Source organism: Acanthopagrus latus, chromosome 15 (genome assembly GCF_904848185.1).
Source record: "Acanthopagrus latus isolate v.2019 chromosome 15, fAcaLat1.1, whole genome shotgun sequence".
Classification (NCBI taxonomy): Eukaryota; Metazoa; Chordata; class Actinopteri; order Spariformes; family Sparidae; genus Acanthopagrus; species Acanthopagrus latus.
Window position 1 is genome coordinate 10154203 of NC_051053.1, and position 23218 is coordinate 10177420.

At 41.5% G+C, this 23218-nt stretch overlaps 1 protein-coding gene across 4 annotated transcripts; it reads left to right on the plus strand.

Moving 5' to 3' along the window:
• Positions 1-10043: 10043 nt before the first annotated feature.
• On the plus strand, positions 10044-23141 carry fbxo11a (F-box protein 11a). 4 transcript variants are annotated; one of them, XR_005079231.1, is made up of 22 exons: positions 10046-10517; positions 12560-12684; positions 12788-12869; positions 14367-14511; positions 15521-15650; positions 16295-16378; positions 16465-16597; positions 16681-16787; positions 16903-17014; positions 17298-17404; positions 17661-17798; positions 18162-18379; positions 18506-18686; positions 18837-18959; positions 19225-19310; positions 19501-19577; positions 19782-19925; positions 20135-20245; positions 20363-20470; positions 20555-20605; positions 20763-20861; positions 21652-21772. XR_005079231.1 is itself a non-coding variant. In XM_037123368.1 (22 exons), exons 1-22 carry the CDS (start codon positions 10424-10426, stop codon positions 21779-21781), a joined length of 2640 nt encoding a protein of 879 aa, XP_036979263.1. In that variant the 5' UTR covers positions 10048-10423; the 3' UTR covers positions 21782-23141. The 4 variants fall into 4 exon arrangements, 3 of the variants coding, with proteins under 3 accessions (XP_036979261.1, XP_036979263.1, XP_036979262.1); XM_037123368.1 differs by having other exon boundaries at positions 10048-10517; positions 14370-14511; positions 20555-20663; positions 21652-23141; XM_037123367.1 differs by having other exon boundaries at positions 10049-10517; positions 20555-20663; positions 21652-23141.
• The last annotated feature ends 77 nt before the right edge of the window (positions 23142-23218 follow it).

Genomic DNA, 23218 nt, shown 5'->3' on the forward strand with positions numbered 1-23218 from the left:
CGCAAGTGTGGAAGCTCTCACCCTCCCCTGCTGCCAGCGAGCCGATAAGAGCTGCTGCACATGCACGGCCACTCCATTTCAGCAGGTCTGGAGCTCATAAAACTCTCTATTAGTGACAACCCTTGTTTGTATGCTGCTCTTCATTCAATCTGTCCTCTTGCCTTTGTTCTCTCTCCGTTTTTCCTTTTTTCCTCTCATTACACCTAGCTTTGGTTTTTTGGAGTGGGAACACAGACGCTGGCACTTTGGTAGACAGCCAGCAAAAGAGGTGAATACCATAAAAGATACATTCCAGAGGAAAATCTGCGAAAGGGGCACCCTGTAGTTTTGGAGAAGAAATTCCAGCACAATTTTTAATATTGACTCTGTTAATGAGGTTATGATACAAACTCAGAAATATTTATCTTTTTCACAAGTGAATAAACAAGCTGTTCTCAGAGGAAAAGAAGGTCCCCAGAACACTGTTTGAAGATGTAAAGGTGGCAGGGTCTGCCGCATATAAACACAGTAAAACAGCATGAAACGACGTTTTCCTTTAAGCTTGTAATTCAGTCACAAAAACAATGAGAGATTGTTTACAAAATTAATCTTGCCGATGAAGAGCTCTCTCTTCCAATTAAAATTTCTTCACAAAAACTACATCGTGCACCTTTAAAGGTACATTCTGAAGAAATAACCTAAAAGGTAAAGTATCTCTCTCTCTGTCTCGCTTGCCTGCCTTCACACACACATTTACAACAACAGATGGGATAGTGACAAGAAAAATGCAATCCAGTGATGATATAATGATCATGTTTTCCAAAATATAACAAGTATGTACACAAGTTCCACTGGTTAGTTCAATTTAATGTGTCCCGGACAGGTGAGGACATTGCAGAGTGTAGTATATAGAGCCACTATCCTCGTCCTTTTAGAGGACTTACGTGCTGGAACAATCACCTGCAGTTGTTATGGGAGCGAGACCAGCAGACAACCGGCACCCCGAGCTAATTAGTTTGAACCTCCTTTGAAATGCGAAGTGGAGGAGTCATCGAGAGAATTGTGACGTAGATAAAAGAGCGTGAACACACACACACGCACAGTTATGCATGCAGAAGCACACGTGCATACAGACGTGGCTCTTCATTTTCCTAGATAATATATTGTCAGAGGGGTTACTGGTTAAACAGGTAGTATTTGCATTCTCCCCAGGATGAGAAGGCAATTTCAACTGTCTGTAAAGCTGCCAGAGGCCACCTGCTGTGTGCAGACATGCGCTAAAAGTCCAGACTTAATTGCTCTAGAAGGTGCAAGAACTGTTGTTAAAGGAGAGAGCACAAAAGAAGCACTGCTAATAGCTTCTTTTTTATTTTCTTTTTATCCTTAAGCATTAAATCTCAAAATGAATGTCTCTGCAGGTAAAGGAGTGTAAATGTCTCTCGCATGCGTCCTCCAACTGTCAGCAGAGAAAACAGGCGTGGTCAACTTGTTTCAAATGCAACACTTTCTTTGTTCTCCAGGTTTTTGTTTTCCCTGGAGGTTCTCCCAGCTTTTGCCTGCAGTTATCCTTGACTGAAGAGTGTGTTTGCCAACAGAAGCCTTTGTTTGACAATCCTTTTCTGCTAACCTGGTCTTATGAATTGTGTCAGCAGTGTGCTGATAGCCTGTTATCTGTCAGCTGATAAGTGCCCGCTTTAATGCACGGGCAATAAAATGCTCAACATGTTGGGGCGGAGGAATGATCTCTTCAACAGTCAAACAAATATCCTGTAATTCTCTATTGATTCAATCTATTTGTCCAGGTTAGACTGGACAAACACTGTATAAACAGGCCCAAAGTGTCAGTCAGCTTCGTGAGGATTATGCCTGTGTGGTGTGTGACTAGCTGCTTAATGACTTTTTCCCCCATTATTACTCATCAATTTTGGCAATAACTGCTAAGTAAACAATTACGAACCTGCAGCGTAATGAAGACGAGACTCTCATTGACTGGCATTAATCAGTTCAAAGGGCCAAAGCAGGGGCGTTGCTACAAGTGATTGCCCGCCTAGCAAGATGTGACACTGGGGCCCCCCCCTCCCAATTTATGTGCATAATTAGAACAAAACCCTCTCTGTTGTCTGAGAGGGTCACTCCTGCTCAAAGCCTCCACCACACCCACAAAACTTGATCAACATACATTATAAATGGGCGGGGGTGGGGGGTAATGGATTACCTATAATGGATCTGCCATAATCTGGGCCCCCCCGGTAGTCAGATGGAGCCAAAAAACACAGCAAATCTATTAAGGGATAATTATGACCCTGATTTGACCAAAAAACTAGGGCATGTCACCTAAGACAGTCAGCCTTACCTTATAATGCCTTCATGGTTAGGTTGAATTGAGATATGATTTCAGTGTGATCCTAGTTTGCTGCTTCCTCTCACTGTTAGTTTAGATCAGGGGTGCCCAAACTTTGTTTCGCCTGAAACTTAATAGTGCACCATTGGCCAAAAGTGAACATTGCTTGTGTTAGCTAACATTGCTACCGCTAACTAGTGAAGGTTGACGTTGCTAATGCAAACTTAAGATAATGGGGCGAATACTAGCTAATATTAATGTTAGCCAGCATCAGCAATGGTTACAGAATCCAAAGTTTCCCTGACTGACTGACTGACTTCCTCACAGTCATGGTACCCAATTTGTAACAGTATGTCATTTATATTACAATTTTAAACTTTAACTAGAAACATCTGACGGCCAAAATCCAACCTTATGACTTCGGTCCCCCATGGCCCACTTTGAGTAGCCCTGGTTTAGATCATAAGTCTAACCACATGTACCAACTTCATATGATATGAGAAGGAAGCATTTTCGTGTAATTCTGACAGACGGTTAATTATGGTTGCTGAGGTAATGGTTACTAATTCATAGTGTCAGAATAATGCATATTATTTATATGAAATTGTCACTCAAGTCTATAATTTAGATTATTATATACTTCTGCTGAAGAGAGGAAAAGATTTGCGATATCCATTACATTGCATTACTGATTATAGACAATCTGTCATTTGTTACTCATTACACTGTATACATGATGGCACTCTCCCAAAGCTGTCTTGACAAGTGAGGTAAGTCTGCCCTGACGACCATCTGTATTTACCTGACTGTTTGTTTGTCACCAAACACTCAGCACTGAACTTTGGTCTTTTCATTTGTTTCATTGCCTTGAGTGCTATTCAATTCTCTTTTTATTGACCAACACCATTGCTATCTCTTTGCACCTTTAAGTACACTAAAACTGCATGACTCCTGTATAAAGGCGCTTGAATGGCCCTGCTATACAATACACCACATACAGAGGCAATTGAATTAACCCATTGATCCTTGGCTGTTCCATTGCCAGGCTAAATTTTGTTATTCAACCTTAATGACTGCTCCTTGCAGGCAAATGAACACTTGTAGTCAATTAACTGTGAAGCAGGAGGAGGATAGACGAAAGTCAACCCACTCTGACATGTACCTGGAGCTGAAAATGCTCCATCAGCGCAGTGAAGTCTTGACACATTGGACTTCAGTGTAAACAACAACACAACACCACAGGCTTTGTTCCTTGACACTCCCCTATCTTTTCCCAGCATCGGGTCCGCCTCGCCTGGCCTTGGTCACAAGCGAACTTTATGTTGTGGGACAATAGTGGTCTTGTGCCCAGCCGTGTTGTCTGGCACTACCAGCTCCGTAGTGGGCTATGACACATATGAGAGATTGCTTATGTTCAGCCAGCAGTGTGAAAAAGTGTGTGTGTTGGGGTTTTTTCATACACTACAATAACCTGCCCGGTTGCAATACAATCATGAATTATGATTATGAATCTTCACTTTCAGTTTATAAATTACCACATCCAGATAAATGTGCACTCATTAATTAACAATCTGACAGGTACAGCTGTATCACTGGTTCCCAATCACTGGTTCATGTACTCAAGGGGCCACTGCAGCGGTTGCCAGGGGGCAAATGACAAGAATTGTGAGCTGCTCAACTGATTTGATCAAATAACATTTACAGTTTGATTGAAATAAAAAGCGAAACTCAAAAGCTAACATTATAAGCACTTAGCCTAGCTAGAGTGGAAAGCTAAATGTAGACTAATGGATAAAGGATTGAGATAGCCTGGTTAAACATATTGGAAAAATTATTGCTAAAAGTAATGGATTAATTGTTTAAATAGATAGCGACTGTAATAGATAAACTGCTAAATGTAGGCAAACAGATAATTGTGGAAAAATTGTTAAAATAGCCTTATTAGCTGAAAGCAATGGATACAAGTTTGAAATATAAGCCTAAAGGAGACATGGTTGAAGTCGCTATGGTAACTACAGGACAGTCACCTAAATAAATGTTGGCACTGTACATTTCTGTAAACCACGGATATGTTGAAACTTTTACATTTCTTCTGTTGCAACTTTTCCTTTCTTTAGATTAAATTTTCAATTCTATGTTGTGAAGAACCTTTGACTGAATGACTGAAATGGCCTGGCTTAAAGTAGCCTCATGGATAAATGATTGAAAAAGCTAGCTACAAGTAACAGATCAAACATAGAAATTGCTACAAGTAATGGAGACATTCCCGTCCACTATTACATCCACTTTTATATAATTAGTAGTTATGTAAGACCTGGTTTCAATTCGGATGAACACATTTGACTCCTTCAGTGCATCTAACAGGAGCCTGGGCCGTACAAAAAGGGCCAAAAAAAGGCCAGGAGCCACCGCTTCATGAGATACCAGCGCAGACCTCCCAGTGTTGTCTCTGCACTATGCATGTAAAGTGAGTGTGACCCGATGCCTGAGGGGGCAGCGTATACCCTGCCCGGGTCTAAGGGGAGCCTGGCTGTGAGGCTGTGAGCGGGCACACGGCTGTAGTTTGGAGAAAGTGGTGCAGTGCCTCTCCGTGCCTGGCTGAGCACCGGGTAATGAAGCGTGGCAGAGGAGAGAGGAAAGGAGTGTGTCTGCAGGGTAGGCATGGCCCTCGTGTTCCTATGCAACCAGGGCGGATGGCTAGGTGATGCAGGACCGCCTCTATTCTGCTTACTTGTTATGCTGCTGCCACGCTTTCTTCCCCCCCACCACCCCTCGTTCTGGTTAGTTGTCCTTTCCTCCCTCCCTCCCTCCTCTCCCATTCTTCTCCTCTGCTGACGCCTAGATGTTGCGCCGTCAAACATCTCGCCCCAATCCCCGGAGGACGATATGCAAAATGCCACAGACCACCAACGCACGTTAATTATTATGGCAAATGATGAGGAATAAACTATTTTTGGTGCGCCATCTCAAATCAAACACCCATTCAGTATTTATCAGACTGATGTGTTTGTATCTAATGTTTCAATTAATTCAAATGCGACCCTCTTCTCGATTGATTTCTCCTCCTTCCTCTCTGTGAGACAGTTGGCTGCTCTTGCCCTTTTCCACCAGAGGTCTGGATGAGAGCAGATGTGCTATTGTTTCAGACATGGTGTCTTGACTGATGTACTTTACAAGGGCCTCACCTCACCCCACACTCCCTTATTTTGCCACACCTGTTATATTTGCATAGGTGGCGGAATAAACATGACCGTCATTTAAAAACAGGGGCAAGGACTCGACAGGCTATGCTCAGATTAGGAAAAAGGAAAGAGTTTAAAAATAACAGAGATGTGGTGGAAAAAAACCCCCACTCTGTTTACGTCAGAGTCATGTTGGAATTGTGTGTGTGTGTGTGTGTGTGTGTGTGTGTGTGTGTGTGTGTGTGTGTGTGTGTGTGCACGCGCGTGGGCAGGTGTATCATCTCCGAACTTTCCTATATAATGACTGACCAAGCCATTGCCATTAATTGTTTTTGCAGCACTGGAGAAGAAAGAGAAAGCCTGTGATTATCCTCGGTGAACTGATTTCCATCCCAGAGAGAGCGTTACACTACTACAAAGACCAACTCTTAACATATTATCATCTACTGTGCAGCCACACGTTTCCTGTGGGCAACAAGTGTGGATCTATTCTTAGCCGATGGCCTGGGCTTCAGCACTTTCTGCTCCCGCTCCTCATAGGCTGGACAGGATAAGGTGTGATTCAGTCCTGCCAGGTCTGACTGTGTCAGCGTAGCCTGTGTCCAGCTGTAGAGACGGTGGGGCCCATTGACCATCTGTCCCCCGACCAGCAGATTCAAGGCTCTGTCCCCAGAGCGGGGAACGAGTGGGCGGGAGCGAGATGAGGTCGGATGGGGGAATCAGCTTTGTTTTGCCATAAAGCTGTCTTTCCTCTCTCCTAGCAACGGCCTCCCATTTCCTTGGTTCTGGGCGGCATTGGTCCTGTTGGTTGGTGTGCGCGGCCCCCTCGCTCACTCTCTCTCTGTCCTATTTATGGTAATGAGCCATCTGCCCTCTCTGTAACAGGCGCCCAAATAGAGGAGAGGCTGGGGGGGGAGGCGTTCTCTGACAGACAGGAGTCTGAGACAAAGACGCTTATCCTGTTGTGTCTGCCTCTGCTCCAGTGGATGCCTTCAGATGTGGACGGGACTCGGAGATGACCGAGAAAGGGAGGGACAGAAATTCCGAAAACAGTTCTGTCATGAGAGAGTATAATGTAGAGGAGGGTGGCTAGTTGAGGTAAGGACTGAATTGGAGAGAGACAGAGAAAGTGACACAGACAGAAAGAGCTACCACCTGCAGGTCAGCACATTAAGTTGTTCAACACAAGGAGCATTTGTAATATCAGTGCCTGGGTGACCCATCCCCAATCCCACACACAGACACACACACATACATACACACACACACACACACACACACACACACACACACACACACACGATTTTGATTCCTGAGCTGAGTATTACACAACCCTCGCATCATTCAGAGCCGCTGTATGGATGCGCCTCTGTGTGACTTGGTGACACAGGAGAGTGGTGGGCACACCAGCCAATACAGAGCCACCCAGCATTCAATAGACCTCTGTTGCCACTGGATACTAGATTGGTTACCAAGCCAACACATGTGCCTCACTGTCATATCTTCGACGGGTTAGTGTAGAAAACAACAGATATCTTGACAGCTAAGCTCTTCATCTCCCAGGCATAGGTAAAGTAGTGTGCAGCTGTGATTTAAATGAGAGGCCTGCGTGAGAGATACAAATGAAAAACACAAACCTGATTTCGGATTATGTAAGAAAAATTGTTCCTTCTGGCCATGGCAACGCTGAGTCTGACCGTTTTATCATCAGAGAACAACAGCTAGTGCAACATGAGCACAAAGGCAATTTGCAGCCTCTCTGGTAAAAACAAGCCCAGGCAGAAAAAGTGATCAACTTGATTAAATCAAACCACAGATTTCACAATAAAAGACGCCAGAGATAACAACAACAACAACAAGAGCCCTTCCGGTCACTAATGACTGCTAAGTGCCTTGAACAACACAATGCCTGACACAAGACTCAAGACGGCTGACTCTCCTTTCATGCGGTCAATCACCATCAACCTCATCAGGCAGACCACCTCACAGATGGGTCAATGACCACAGAGCCACAAATCACAGATGGTCCTGCTGATAGGCGCAGGGCTGATTGCGGCATAAAGCAAAACATTATGAAAGCAAACTGATGCGTAAACAGAAAACATAACTACTACAAACATGCATCAGACCTGAGACTTTTTTTTTTGCATGAGTTGTGAGGACGCTGCCATCTAAAGGCGGCACTGGGATAGTTTTGCAGCTCAGTGTGACTCATTCGCTGTAGGTAGTTAATTAGTCAGAGGAACAGTGTTCATTTAGACCAGCCAAAAAATATGCTAATTAATTATCATGTTGCCACCACAGACACATATTGATATCCTACACGAAAATATTTACATAAGCATAGTGCAGAACAGTGTAAAAACATTGGGATTTCAGTCAGTCGGAGGGGCTGATCACTCTTCAGTACATTTGGCAATCTGACACTAATAGTATGACAAACAACATCATTGCCACAGCAGCATCTTGGGGCGAGGAGGCCCGGAGAGAAGTGACGGGTTTGCAGTGGCTGATCAGGACATATGTTGGGAAACAGGTCATGTTTTGGCATCAGCGAGGAGTAGCCAAGGTGAAAACCAAAGCAAGGTGAAGCATCATTTAGACAATAGAGACAAAAAGACACAGAGGTGAAGCATCATGTGACGCTCATCTCGCGCACAGCATGCATAGAGGGGACACTCAGAGGTAGACATGTGGAGACATCTAGTGGACAGCCAGGGTACTGCGCAACAAAGCATGTGTCCCTAACAATAAACCTACATTTAAGAACAAAAATAGAAAGAAATTTAACATTATATTGTGCAATATGATGTTGAATGTGGGTTTTTAATCTCTTTTTTTTCCGCTGTTAATCATGAATATCAATAACACAGAAGGCATTTTGACATGTCACAGTAGCAAAAGCACATGTGTAAGTAATATAATAACGATGAGCAAATCTCTCATGGCATGTCTGGTTTTTGGGCTGGATTCACATATACAGTATATGTGAAACCAGTTTTAAATGTGCCAATTTTGTCATGCACCACCATCAGTCAAAATACTAGATTGTTTCAGTTGTAACACTTTTGTCAGTTCTTTCATCTATAAAAACAATTTCCAAGAGATCTGAAAAAAACTGGCGCATAGGTTTAGTTCTTGATGCTGTATAACTATTGTATACTATCATACTGTCAGTAACAATGAGGAGCAGATCATGTTCACTGGATATTGAAATGTCTCTTGCTGATTGGTGAGACTTGTGAGGTGTGATCCTGCAGACAAACTGATCAAAGAGTTCACGAAATAGAAAAAGTAAGTTATATTTGCTCATCCTGAGCCATTTCTCAAACATCCAGGAGTTGATTCCACTGAAAAGTGAGCATCAGTCTGCAGAATGTACATTTACACTAAATTGTATTCTTTTACATGATTTTTGTCATTATTTTTCATTGAAAAGCTTTAAAAATGGCCCGCAAGTTGAAGTCAATGAAATTAGTGTGGTGACGTGAGCTGATTTTCAGTCACTTATAGCCCTTCCATGAATATAAATGCATCCCACTTTGTGATATTCACAACAGGGAAAAATTACAACAATATTGTTTTGTGTGGTGGGCACTGCATGGTTTGAATGTCTGTACAAACACATGTGAAGCAGGGCAGAAAACATTCAAACAGTATCTTCTGGCTGATCCGCTTGACATAAAATGATCGATCATCCATTTTCTATTTTCTTTTTTCAGGTCAGAGTGCGACTGAGATGTCTGGCTGGTCTGTGAGGGGGTCTCTTCTCCTTAGTGCTCCTCAGCAAGTGCCAAAGCTGCGGCAACAAGCTCCTCTAAATGTGTGAACGAAAAGGTCCTCACCTGTTGAGGGATCTGGCCTTGGCCCTTCAACTGTATGATCTTCTTCTCTGAGTCACCGCAAGTGTGCAGGATTACATGAGTGAGAGCTTTGCGCTGTCACTAAGCACGCCCTGCATCACATCATAAAATTATAATGATCACGAGACACTTGGTTGATCTCTGTGCTTTTCCTCTTACTTGTCTCTTCTTAGAGGTCAAGCATTTTCTTAGTGGCACAGAATGGTTTCCGAACAATTTCCAAGGGTATTTTTTCTAAAGACTAATGAACAATCTTTCCTCAAAGATCAATCCTTAATTACTTTTTTTATTTACTATTTTTTTAGCATATCGTTTCAAGCAAATTAGAAATCAAATTTAAACTGAGCTGCACATGGATTGATTACTAAGGTCTACATTTTGTTAAATAAAAACAGGATTGAAAAATAATTAATCATGTAAATGTGTGTGTGTGTGTGTGTATATATATATATATATATATATATATATATATATATATATATATATATATATATATATATATATATATATATATATATATATATAACTCTATTAAGCATTTTGGGGTCACAGATTATAATAATAACACTCTGACGACAGTCTGTTTCAATAAAGGATAAACTGGTGGGATAAGGTGCATATTCTGCTTCCTCTACAAGTAAGAGGCTGACAATGTGCCCGTGAGCAAGACTCCTGACCTCAGCCCCAGTGTCTAGATGGGGGATAGACAAACAGCAGCAGATTATCCCATGATGGACGCTTGACTCGTTGATCTCGAAAAGTAAAAGCAATCAGTGTTGAGTAGACCGCCGTGGAGGCAGAGGTCCTCCCATGTGATGTGACCGAGGCCTGACGGACTGTGCCTGTCTGTTATGGCTCCTCCTGCTTCAGTAGAACGGGGCAAGACGTAACACCAGTGCGGGGGAACGGGAATAACACACCGCGATACGATTTACAGGAGCCGCGGCGGAAGATGGCAGATCGTGCAGCGCTGAAGAAAAAGACTTAGATGATGTGCTTCGAGTCGCCTCTTCTGCTGTGAAGGCTTCGACATTTCCTCAAGATTAACAACACCCCAAATGAACTCCGTCAGAGCAAGCAACGTTAGCAGAAGACCTAGGCGAGTCTCGAGGCCGCGCCCGGTGCAGCCGGAGAGGAACCACCAGGAAAGAGGTGATGCGAGCTAAGCTAGCGTTAGCATTGCTGAACGGCTTGTCAAACAGCTAGCGTTTGGGTTGAACCGTGTTAACCGCATGATTAGACTGGGCTGTGTGTTACTCGGGCTAAAATGTAGTGTGTGCATTATTGCAATAGCGTCTATTGTCGCGAAACGGCGGACAGTTAAAAGCAGTCGCAGAGCGCCGCTGTGCAGTCAGGAAACTCCGAGGCTTTTGTGTTGGTAGCTAGCATCCAGGCCGCGCTTTGTTTTGCTTGATTTTTTGCCCCGAGTCGGCCCGTCTTGTGCTTGTCTGACCTCCTACTGCTGCTCAATTTTGTGTTTTGACAGCTGAGCTTTCAGCACTGGTGGAAATGACAAGAGATAAGCAGTGTTATGCTTCATCCGTGGGTGACGAACGCAGGGAAGGGTACACAAAGTGGTTTTGCCAGTTGTCGTAGCATGCTAACTGAATATAGCCTGTGCTAGCTGTTATTATTAGCATGTTTGGCTATCTATCTGCGTTCTTTAAAAAAACAAAAAGGCCAGCCTTCATTGCCACTGTTAAAACAATAATGCGTGCACATAGTGCGTGTAGTTAATGTTATAACTGTTATATCCAGTCTCGTTACGTTTTAGTTTTTTTTTCTAGCCACAGTAACGCTGTGACAACAGACGGTGTAGCGTAAGAGGATACTGGCTGCAATTATTCAAAGTAAACAGTAGCCAGAGATGCTCTGAAATCATAGTTGCCGTGAGTTAAAGCCGGTTCTCGCCCCCCTAGTCAATCCAGTACTCACTGATCAGTAACAGTAATGGCTGGTTTCTGTGTCTGATTCAACGTTGTTGTGTGGATCGGTTTCATGTTGTGATGTTGGATCTCGCTGCATCACTTGAAAGGCAATCAGCAGCAGGAGAGTGTCAATATTTACGTCTGTTTCTCACAGAAGTGAGTGTAAACAATGAGAACTATAACAGTAACTTGAGTATGTCGACAACACATTCTCATGGAGAATGAACTGCCATTAGCATCTTAATGAATTGCGAATTTTTCGTGAGTGCTTTTTCTTGTATCAGTTAATTTATTCAGTCATGATTCTGCCATGGTACGTGTCCCTCTGTCTGGATGGATCAGTTGTCATTTACAGGTGACATTAAATGAGTTATCATAGTGTGGTTGGTAATAGATCAACAATAGCTCTTTTTCATCATGTAGTGTAAATGTGCTGTGGAGCTACACCCCTGGTCTTACATATGTTTGTTTAAGCAAAACAAGAGAGTCGATTTAGCTGGTTACATGGACGATGTTTGTAGTGGTTACTGGCCTAGAGAGAGTCATCCGTGCAACCAGAGCAACGAGCTGGGAGTTTACATCTCCCATCTGGGGTAGCTATCAACTCATGCCATGGTGAATAGCCTCATAATTAGGCGTCTGGTTTAGTTCAGGGCTGTTTTGTTTTTCTCTTGATTGAATCCCCTCTTGATAGGATCTGTAATCAATTTTTTGCATACAAAGTGGGTAATTACAAAACCTGTTTTTTTGTTTTATGGGGTTTTGCCATGTGACCTGTTTGTTTTAAAAACTGTTCAGATAATAGTAATAATAATAATAATGATAATAATAATTAAATAATTTCCTCTGGTGATTTGGTTTTATACTGTATTTCTTTTTACTGACACATTTGTGTGAAAGCTCAATATCTAACAGAATATAGTAACAATAATTTGAAGGTTTAAATTATTGTCTGTTGTTCAACCAAAGATCTGAAACATAACCAACAAGGTAATCTCCATTATTGCGGATCATGCCACCCATGTTTTAGATCAGACAGGAAAATCAAATAATACACACCGATTTATTGAGTCATGGTCCTAACTGCTGAGTGGTCACTAATTTTCTTGATTAGTATATTTGAAATGCTCCATCTGAGTATGTTGTTGACCACAAATCTGAAACATGTTTCCCTTGTCTTTGCTGCTTCTTTATCTTGCAGTATTTTGCATTGGTTTTATTGATAGTTCTGCAATTAATAATTTTTTTGTTCTACACTATTTGCAGATGAGGACGTTCCTGCAGATATGGTCGCAGAAGAATCCGGTCCAGGAGCTCAGAACAGTCCCTACCAACTTAGAAGAAAGTCTCTACCCAAGAGAACAGTGTGTCCTACAAAGACAAACATGGAGGTAGGGATCCTTAGTAGATCTCTTTTGTGTTGAAGATTTTTTTTCTTAATGAAACACAATAATGAATGTTGAAGTGTCCCTACTGACTTTTTATTATCTACAGGGTGCTTCCACTTCAACCACAGAAAACTTTGGACACCGACCTAAGCGCCCCAGAGTGTCTGGGAAATGTCAGGATTTACCAGGTAATTAGGAAGATATTAATTGAAGTGTGACACAATGTGTATCCCCTACAGGGTCACATTCTGTTTGTGTGTCCCACTGGTTGTGCTGGGTAATTGTTGGGCTAATTTGATTAAGGTTATGGATTAATTACATGCAACGCTTAGTCACTCATGTTAGCTGGTTCCATCACACACAGTGTCATGATGTTGTACTTTGCAAAACGGAAATTCTTAAGTTTCATTTTCATTTTCATAAGAAGAGGCCTGTGCCCCCAAAACAACTCAAATAGAAGATGTAAAGAAACAAGGCCAATTGTCAGTCTTTTTTTGAATTCAACTTGACACTTTTATTCTGCGATTAACCTTTACCTTAGGCTTACCATTGGCTTAATGTCAAGTTCTGGCAATTTAGGACAAGTAGATGTGTAATGATATCAACCTTTTGTCAAGAGTTCAGATCATCTCTTTAAAAACCTCTTTGTTAAAGACATGAAGCAGCACCATGAGTTTCTCAAAGTGGAAATTTTAGAGTCTGTTATTTGTGGCATTTGGAATCTTTGTCATACGGTGAGCCAAAACGTCTGAAATAGATGATTGCCCCATTAGATGGCATTTGATTCTGGCCTTGTGGTGTCCCAAGTAAATCATCACATTGCCTTGTCTTGTGTCCACAGTAGCTCCAAGTGATCTGTTATAAAACCAAAATTGATTCCAAATAGCAAGCATGATATTTCTCTTTCTAATTTGTCTCCTTGTATTTTATAGTTGGATGCAAAAATCCATGATAGATATATATTTATATGTAGTCAGCTGACTGACCTAATTACACTGCATCCTTTGCAGTGTAACCATTGCAAATATGTACATGTGAAGAACTGGGGAAACTATGTACCATTCAGCTCTGACATCTTACAACTGGAATGTGATTGGATCTGCTGGTTTTAGCTCCAGACAACTAGTCTGTGTTTCAATCTCAATAAGAGACACACTGGTATAGGCCGCCATCCAATATATGACATATAGTAATATCAAATAAGAATAGCTTCTTAATCGTATAGATGATGAATTAATTGCACATTTGAAATTCTTAACTAATGAAAATGTATCTCATCATGGATTATGTTATTCAGTTAACATCACACCCACATTGTAATTAGGATTCACTGATGATTGATACCCTGTTAGCTGGGCTTTAAAAGCAATGCTCAGTCTGATGGGAGTAAATGTCAGAACTTGTCTGAACTTCAACTGTGACTGTAAGTGTTCACGCACAGCTTTGATGGAGTTCATATTGATTTTGAATAGACAATGTTAAGGCAATTTAAATTTCTAGATGTTTTTCAAAGGAGCCTTCATGATTTTTACTGCAATTAGTCGCTTTTTCAGTCACAAGAGATTCAATCGTTTGGGTTCCTCAGATGGTCCTTCTTTGAATGTGCTTGTATGACTGAATTTGTGCGACCCTGCCTGCCTTTGCAAAAATATTTTATTCTAACTCCATGTCGATCCTCCTCCCAGCAGCTCCAGCAGAGCAGTATTTGCAGGAGAAGCTTCCAGACGAGGTGGTGCTAAAGATCTTCTCGTACCTGCTGGAGCAGGACTTGTGTCGTGCAGCGTGTGTGTGCAAGCGCTTCAGTGAACTGGCCAATGACCCCATCCTCTGGTAAGACCCTGTGTCATTTGCTGATGATCTTAATCAATACTTCGTCCAAATGTTCTGAAGGAAGTTACTACTAACTTTCAGAGCCACTTGTTTAAGTTATTTTTGATTGATATTTGGTTTACAAAAGTATGAGATTTTCATGGTACAGTTATTATCTCACAAAATATCAAGGTGTTACAAGGTTAATATAATTATTGATACAAGTAAGAATGGCCCTTAACAGAAAGAAACACTATTTGTACACTATACACTAATATTATGTCCTGACACATATGAACTTGAAATACAAAAACACACAATCATCAGTTTTTATACCACCTGAAAACGGTTAACTGCTGCAACCCTATTTGATGGTGACTTTTGATTTGGGTTTGTCCATCTGATTTGAAATGGTTGCATATATTTGAAAATTGAATTTAGTGTGAAGAAGTATGCTGTTTATACACCTCTGTCAGAAACAAAAAACTCCTTATGTTTACCTCTTAAGAAATCCCTGCCAAGGCAGTATTACTTGCAAAAGAGGAGAGCGAGACTGGGGAGCGAGACTTGCAGATGGATCATTTTGACTGGTGAAGCATTTGGGGCTGACGATGAAGTTGTTGTATGCAAAGTAATGACATGCTGAAGCAACTGTTAACCTTTTGGGACAACACCAAGCTGAAGGAAAGTTTTTAGTGACTTGACAAGTGGTTCCCGTGAACAAACTGCATTAAAATTTCAAACATCTATGTTAATAGGGCAGAAGAGAATTTGTCAACTGTAATCTGAACGTCTTCTTGACTTTAAGAAGCAGAGTTTACAGTAAAAAATTGGCAGCAGTCTGATTTGAAGTGTTCAAAATAATAATGGACAATCAAAACAAAGTAACCTACCATGGTCATTTCACTGTGAACATGTTTAAACCGACAAATATCTCAAGTGTGGTGCAACAAATATTTCATGTTTAATCATCAAGTTTGGACACAAATGAGATGACTATAGTACTGAGCCTTGTGCTTTCACATTTCAGGAAGAGGCTGTACATGGAAGTGTTTGAATACACGCGACCCATGATGCACCCCGAGGCAGGGAAGTTCTACCAGATAAACCCAGAGGAGTACGAGCAGCCAAACCCATGGAAGGAAAGTTTTCAGCAGCTGGTAAGGAATCCTCCTGTGGGCTTATTTGCTGATTCATTTGAGTTCACATTTTATTATGAAGCAGCTGGTAGAACACTGCACTACTCTTATTGCAGCCTTTATGTTTGATATGTGTCATAGCAATGACTTTACTCTGGGGGAGGCAAATGCTGTTTCCAAAATTACAATAAATAAGAGGGCATTTTTTACTAAAACCTTCCAAAAGGGTTATGAGGTATATGTTGTGGGAGCATTGAATTATGATACAGCATTTAATCCACTTCAAAAGGTAGTGTTGTAGAGACATAAATTAGAAACTCTCTGCTGTCTTTTAATCCGTACATCAATAATTTTGCAGCTGAAGGTTGCTTCTGTGCGACTTTGAATCCTCCTGTGTACAGACGGCTAATGTCATGTGAAAGGGCAACACCACAGGCCATAATGGTGACATTCAGTATGCACAGCGTCGAAAAGAATTACGTGTTTAAATTATATCCCTTTGTGATGTATTGACCTTTTAATATTTTGTTTCATGACTTTTTTCCCTCCACGTTGTTGAAAATGCCACGTCAGTGCGAAGTCTTTGTTGAGTCAAAGTTTTAATTATGAATTATTCGGGTTATTTGAGTGTGTGATTTTCTTTTCTTTTTTTTTCTTCTTTACAGTATAAAGGAGCACATGTTAAGCCGGGCTTTGCAGAACACTTCTACAGTAATCCTGCCAGATACAAAGGGAGAGATAACATGTTTGTAAGTGAAATTTCCAACATTTTTTTGTTTATTTCCCCTTACTTTAGAACACCAGTCTTTAATTTGCCATGTGATGTTTTCTCCAGTACTATGACACCATTGAGGATGCTCTCGGAGGGGGTCAGGAGCCTCACTTTGACGGCCTGATATTCGTCCACTCTGGTATTTACACAGACGAATGGATCTACATTGAGTCGCCTATCACAATGATCGGAGCTGGTATGTGTGTCTGCAGTCATGGCTACAGTTTCTTTGTGCGTTTGTTTAGTCTCATCTCTAATTTGTTTCTGATTCTTTTGTAGCTCCTGGAAAAGTAGCCGAAAAAGTCATCATTGAGAACACCAGAGACTCAACATTTGTATTCATGGAAGGCTCAGAAGACGCTTACGTTGGATACATGACCATCAGGGTGAGATGACTGTTTCTCTCTTTTTTGTGAGTTTATACAGGCCACATGTACAATGCATCAAGAGGTTTTTTTAAAACCCCCTAAATGGCAATTGTTTTTGTCTCTGCTGCTGCAGTTCAATCCTGATGATAAATCCGCCCAGCACCACAATGCACACCACTGCTTGGAGATTACAGTCAACTGCAGCCCCATCATCGACCACTGCATCATACGTAGCACGTGCACAGGTAATCCTGCTGCGCCTTTGTTCTTCTTCCCAACCTTCAAAGGGGTCACAAGGTAAATCTGAGGGGTTTTAAAATGTAAACCGGGATAGAAAGGAGGGAAAAAAAAACAACTGCTCTATTTCATGTTGGTACAGATGGAATCCATTTTCTATTACTTGATATGTTTGAGCTGAAAGGAGGGTTTTCCATGATAGAAACCCCATGAAACCGCATGTCTCTGTTGCATATTTTAACTTGTTTTGGATCAGAGTGTACAAATAAATCCCTGTCCTGTTCGTTCCAGTGGGGTCTGCTGTCTGTGTAAGTGGCCAGGGTGCTTGTCCCACGATCAAGCACTGCAACATTAGCGACTGTGAAAACGTTGGTCTTTACATCACTGACCATGCACAGGTAATACGAACCTCTCACCCATGTCGGTATCTGTATTTTTGCTCCACTGGTCTGTTGATGTCATTGTAGCTAATTCAAAAGCAGCGTGAGCCCATCGCTCTCGATTGAAATTCAGTCCTGGTTCCATCAACAGTGAACAGGTCTAGTTGCAGTTTAGAAAACAAGCTCGATAAAACAAACAGCTAAAAAATTCATCTGAAGTTTAAAGTGGCCATGGAAATGTTCAAAGTCTTACTCAACATTGTTTATCGTTCAGGGAATATACGAAGACAACGAGATCTCAAACAACGCTCTGGCTGGGATCTGGGTGAAAAACCATGGCAACCCAATCATCAGACGTAATCACATCCATCATGGCAGAGACGTGGGTGTTTTTACGTTTGACCACGGGATGGTAAGATCCAGCTTTCTGTCCTTTGGTCTGTGTTCAAAACACTGTTCATGAGTATTTACTGAGGGCTGCAGTCATTTTTCTTAAATGTGATGACAAAAAGTGAGAACTTTTTAAACAAGTCTTTGTGCTCATTCCAATCAGGAGTGCAGCGGTGTCACTAAAATCACAGTTGTATGATGATATATGTATGATGATGTGTATATGTGAGCGTGATATCTGTCAAGATTTTAGTATAATTATACAGCGTAAAATGTAGTGAAGAAACAGAATAATTTTCTAAGTGTAAAGTTTTGGTTACACAAGCTTCTTATTCTTCCAAAATATTTTGATTAGACTTGGAGTAATTATGTTTTCCATTCCCAGGGTTACTTTGAGAGCTGTAACATCCATAGAAACCGTATTGCCGGCTTTGAGGTGAAGGCGTATGCCAATCCCACTGTGGTCCGTTGCGAGATCCATCATGGACAGACGGGGGGCATCTACGTGCACGAAAAGGGCCGCGGCCAGTTCATCGAAAACAAGATCTATGCAAATAACTTTGCTGGGGTGTGGATCACCTCCAACAGCGACCCCACAATAAGGTCAGTGTGCCCTGGCTGTCAAAAGTCAAACACTGGATTGAAAAAATCTTGTGAAACAGGACAGTGTCCCATACATCGTAATGGCATGTCCTAAAATGTGCTATGTGCTGTTGTGTCCGAACACAGGGGCAATGCCATTTTCAATGGCAACCAAGGTGGCGTTTATATTTTTGGTGATGGCCGAGGTCTCATTGAAGGAAACGACATCTACGGTAACGCCCTGGCAGGAATCCAGATCAGGACGAACAGCTGCCCTATCGTCAGACACAACAAGATCCACGATGGACAGCATGGCGGCATCTATGTGGTAAATAATTCCAAAACATATGCACACATTAAAACCATCAATTCTCACCGGTAATAGTGTTACATCATCATCACGTTTTCACTTCCTCAACTGTCTGATGCTATAAGTCGGGAATGTAGCAGTGATGTGTGGTGGTTTTGTGTCACACAGCATGAAAAAGGACAAGGCGTCATAGAGGAGAACGAGGTGTACAGCAACACGCTGGCAGGAGTGTGGGTGACAACGGGCAGTACGCCAGTGCTGAGGAGGAACAGGATACACAGCGGGAAGCAGGTACGATTATGGACCAGTAACAAGTTTAATGATGAGAAATAAATGTAGAGTGACAAACCAGAGGCAAAGATGAGACTGTTGTGTGATGTAATAGAGGTACACTTGCATGTGTGACCACAAATTCCAGTCAGACAAGCCTACAGTTCACTAATTTAAAGATATCTGTTGTCATCTTCTAAAGGTAGCTGTCACATAGAAACACACTCCCAAATTATTTTTTAATTCTCGGAAAAAATAAATGAGTTATGTTATGTCATTTAAACAGGTTGGGGTCTACTTCTATGACAATGGCCATGGTGTGTTGGAAGACAACGACATCTACAATCACATGTACTCTGGAGTTCAAATAAGGTTGGTGAAAAAAGACAATAATATGCAATATTCACCTAAACACCTCCATGACAGTCATATACTGTCATAGGAAAATGTCCCAGTAAAGTCAGCCTAGAGTCGATTGTTAATGTGTTTAATTAGGGAAGGAAATGCATTTATGCGTGAGTGAAACAGTGGATCAAATGTCTTCTGTGTCCTTTCTTGACAGGACTGGCAGCAATCCCAAGATCAGGCGGAACAAGATCTGGGGAGGCCAGAATGGAGGCATTTTGGTTTACAACTCAGGTGAGAAGCAGAGAACTCTTTGGGGTTTCATTTCTCTGTAGTGTGTCCAAAATCCCTTTTTTCCAAAGAGAGAAACTGATCTATTTGCTGACAGCTGACGGTGTGATTGGCCTCCCTGCTCATTGCTAATGTGCTGTTTGACCAACGTGACAACAGTTCTCCCCTGCTGACTTTTATAAATAAACATGAATATGTGTCTTTCAGGCTTAGGCTTCATCGAGGACAATGAGATCTTTGACAATGCTATGGCGGGAGTGTGGATCAAGACGGACAGCAACCCCACCCTGCGGAGGAACAAGATCCATGACGGGAGAGACGGTGGCATCTGTATATTCAACGGAGGAAGAGGTAATGGATTAATTAAAGTATGAAAACAGGGGGATACTTATCATGGCTGATTTGAAAAGAAGGATTGACAAAGGTTTTCCTGCCATCAAACGTACTTTTAGTGTTACTCACCAAAACAGTTTGGCGCTTTGCAGTATATTTTAGTGTGTGTTCCATTTTCACGTGTGGTCTGTGGTCTGAGGGGCTGACTGTCTGTTTTTTGTCTTCAGGGTTGTTAGAAGAAAATGACATCTTCAGAAATGCTCAAGCAGGAGTCCTCATTAGCACCAACAGCCACCCTATCCTGCGGAAAAACAGAATATTTGACGGCTTCGCTGCAGGTGGGTCACACCTGCACACAGGATCTAATCCAGTTTTTAAATCTACTTACAGAAATGTAAACAGACCGTTCTTACAGTATGCCTTGCTAACAGGAACTGTGTTTTTCTCCCTACAAGGTATTGAGATCACCAATCATGCCACAGCGACCCTTGAGGGAAATCAGATCTTCAACAATCGCTTCGGGGGATTGTTTCTTGCATCTGGTGTCAACGTTACAATGAAAGGTACTCTCCTGCTCACAGAGCTCTGCATTTTCCCGACAGACCATTCATTTTCCGTTAATACATTTTCTCCCGTCTCTCCTCCAGATAATAAAATCATGAACAATCAAGATGCCATTGAAAAGGCTGTGAGCAGAGGTCAGTGCCTGTACAAGATTTCAAGTTACACCAGCTACCCAATGCACGATTTTTACAGGTAATTCATGTTTGCACTCGCAATGGCGGTGGCCGGAGTATCCTCAGCTGTGCGCTTTTTTCGTGGTGTGTTTACATGAGCAATTTGGGTTCCCCGCAGGTGTCACACCTGTAACACAACAGACCGCAACGCCATCTGTGTGAACTGCATCAAGAAGTGTCACCAAGGACATGACGTGGAGTTCATCAGGCACGATAGGTCAGTCGTATTGACCCGTTCTACTACAAACTAATGATGTGATGAACTGCCGTCTGCTAACTTTGATAGTACCACCCTGTTTAAACCTGCTATTTAAATGGACTATCTGTCCATTCCAGATATTAAAACAATTATGTAGCATTTTTGTTGTTTTTCTTTTATGAGTATTGCAGTACTACTCTATGACTATATAAAGTATAGGCCATGTTGACAGCTGATGCACGACCACAGATGAGTGCAGCAGAGTGACAGTTATTAATACTGTATGTAAATAATCTCCTACCTGTATTGCTTTCATTTTACACAGGTTTGTTCAAATTTGCATCTTCTGGTACTTTTATCATTGCACTGACACAATCCATATTAAAAGGCTTGTGTCTCTCAGCCTACTGGCTTTCTTCCTCTCTAAATTTTACCAACAACCTATATTTTATGTTGGCTTAAAACATGTAATCTTATTGTGTTGTGTTTTTACGGAAGCTAGCACTGTTGTTGGAGTTGTGTTCATACCTACCAAAGATCTAAACACATCAGCCAGACCTCCTCCAGATGTGGTCAAGCAGATCCGGACACATTGTAAACATGCCGTTTTCTTAACAAGATTTGTAGATACAGATCACGTTTTAATACCAGGAGTAAATTTAGACAGCGCAGGCTTTTTGAAGGGTCACTGCTGTGATGTGTGGAGGCTGTAATCAGGCTTACGTGTTTATAATATCTTGTGTTTACTTCTTTGCACTGTAACAAAGTTCATCTAAAAATAATTTCTCCTCTTTCCTCTCCACTGCAGATTCTTCTGTGACTGTGGCGCAGGGACGCTGTCAAATCCTTGCACGTTAGCTGGAGAGCCGACTCACGACACAGACACACTGTATGACTCAGCTCCTCCTATAGAGTCCAATACACTGCAGCACAACTGAGCTCAAGCCCAGAGGTCACTTTGTGCTTCAGCGGTAATGGACTTAAAGACACTTTACATTGTGCAGTGGAGGAGGAAGTCCAAACTAAAAATACAGATTCGCTTTGACAGAGCATATACAGAGACTTTTAAAAAAAAAAAAAAAAAATTAAAAGACTTGGACATGAATATGCGAAAAGGAGACATTTAGAAAAAACAAAAGTCTGATTACGGATGCCTCGCTTTTTCTTTTTCTTCAATTATTTGACAAAAAAAAGATGACATCAGTGGGATGGAGCAAAAGAGCAGCTGACTCAGGGTTTGTGGGTGTGTGTTGGTTTGGTCAAGTAAGTGAAGCCGGCGAGAGATGGACAAAAAGCCACCGAGGCTCGTCTGCTTTTAAGAAGACACCGCAGTCATGTACAGACCCATTGTGGACGGACACTCAAGTCAAGAAGAGGCACAACTGTTCTCATGAGGAGGCAGAAGGCTCCGAATTCAACAATGCTTCCATCACTGGGCAACCGACGTGCTCGTATGATAATGTACGGGAAAAATGACCTAGCACTTCAGCTTTTTTTTTTTTTTTCCCCCTCAAGACTGTTGAGATTTGATTTTAATGCTTTTTGTGTAGTTTTGTATTTTCATGCAAAAATCTTACTGTACTTGAATGTCTTTATTTTATTAAATGTGTTTCAATTTTTTTTTTTATTATACCCTAGAATTGCTGTTATTATACATGTCACAGTATGTAACTTCTTTCTGTGAAAGAGATCAGAGAAAAGAGAGGAAAACACTAAATAGTTTCTCCAGCAACGTTGGCTCATTTCACATTTGCAATACAGAAAAATAGATGCTGAATTGTGCTCTCACAAGACCTGCCTAGCTTTTTCTTTGTTTGGAATAGCATTTTTGATGTTTGTGTTCATAAGGGAGCTGAACAGCTGTGATATTTGTCTGTTGTACATAATCTATGCATATTTTCTGTTTGTTTGTATTGGCCTGTCACACAAAAACTAGTTTACAGGAAGGACTAACAAGACAGTTTTACTTGAGGCTTTAGTTGTAGCTTGTTTGTCCAGATGAACCTGGGATATTCTAATTAAGACAGCCAGTTACTTACCAAATGAAACACATTGAGGGTATTATAATGCATCTTTTTAGTTAATTATCCAAGAACATTTGGATGGTTTTATCTTCCTTGGTACATTGATGTATCTGTCAAGTAGATTATACAATCTATACACATCTTGCCCTGCATTAAAACAATGAGCCTGCCTTTTCTTCAATAATGGGCACAAATGCTGCATCTTGGACTGTTAGAATACACAGACTCCATTTTTTTTAGTTTGATTAAAAGGTCCAAGAAAGAAAAAAAAAAAGACATGTCTTGTGAAAGCACTGTAAATTTTGACATTTTTCCCTTGTTTGCCAACATTGCTGGATAATCTCAAAGGCT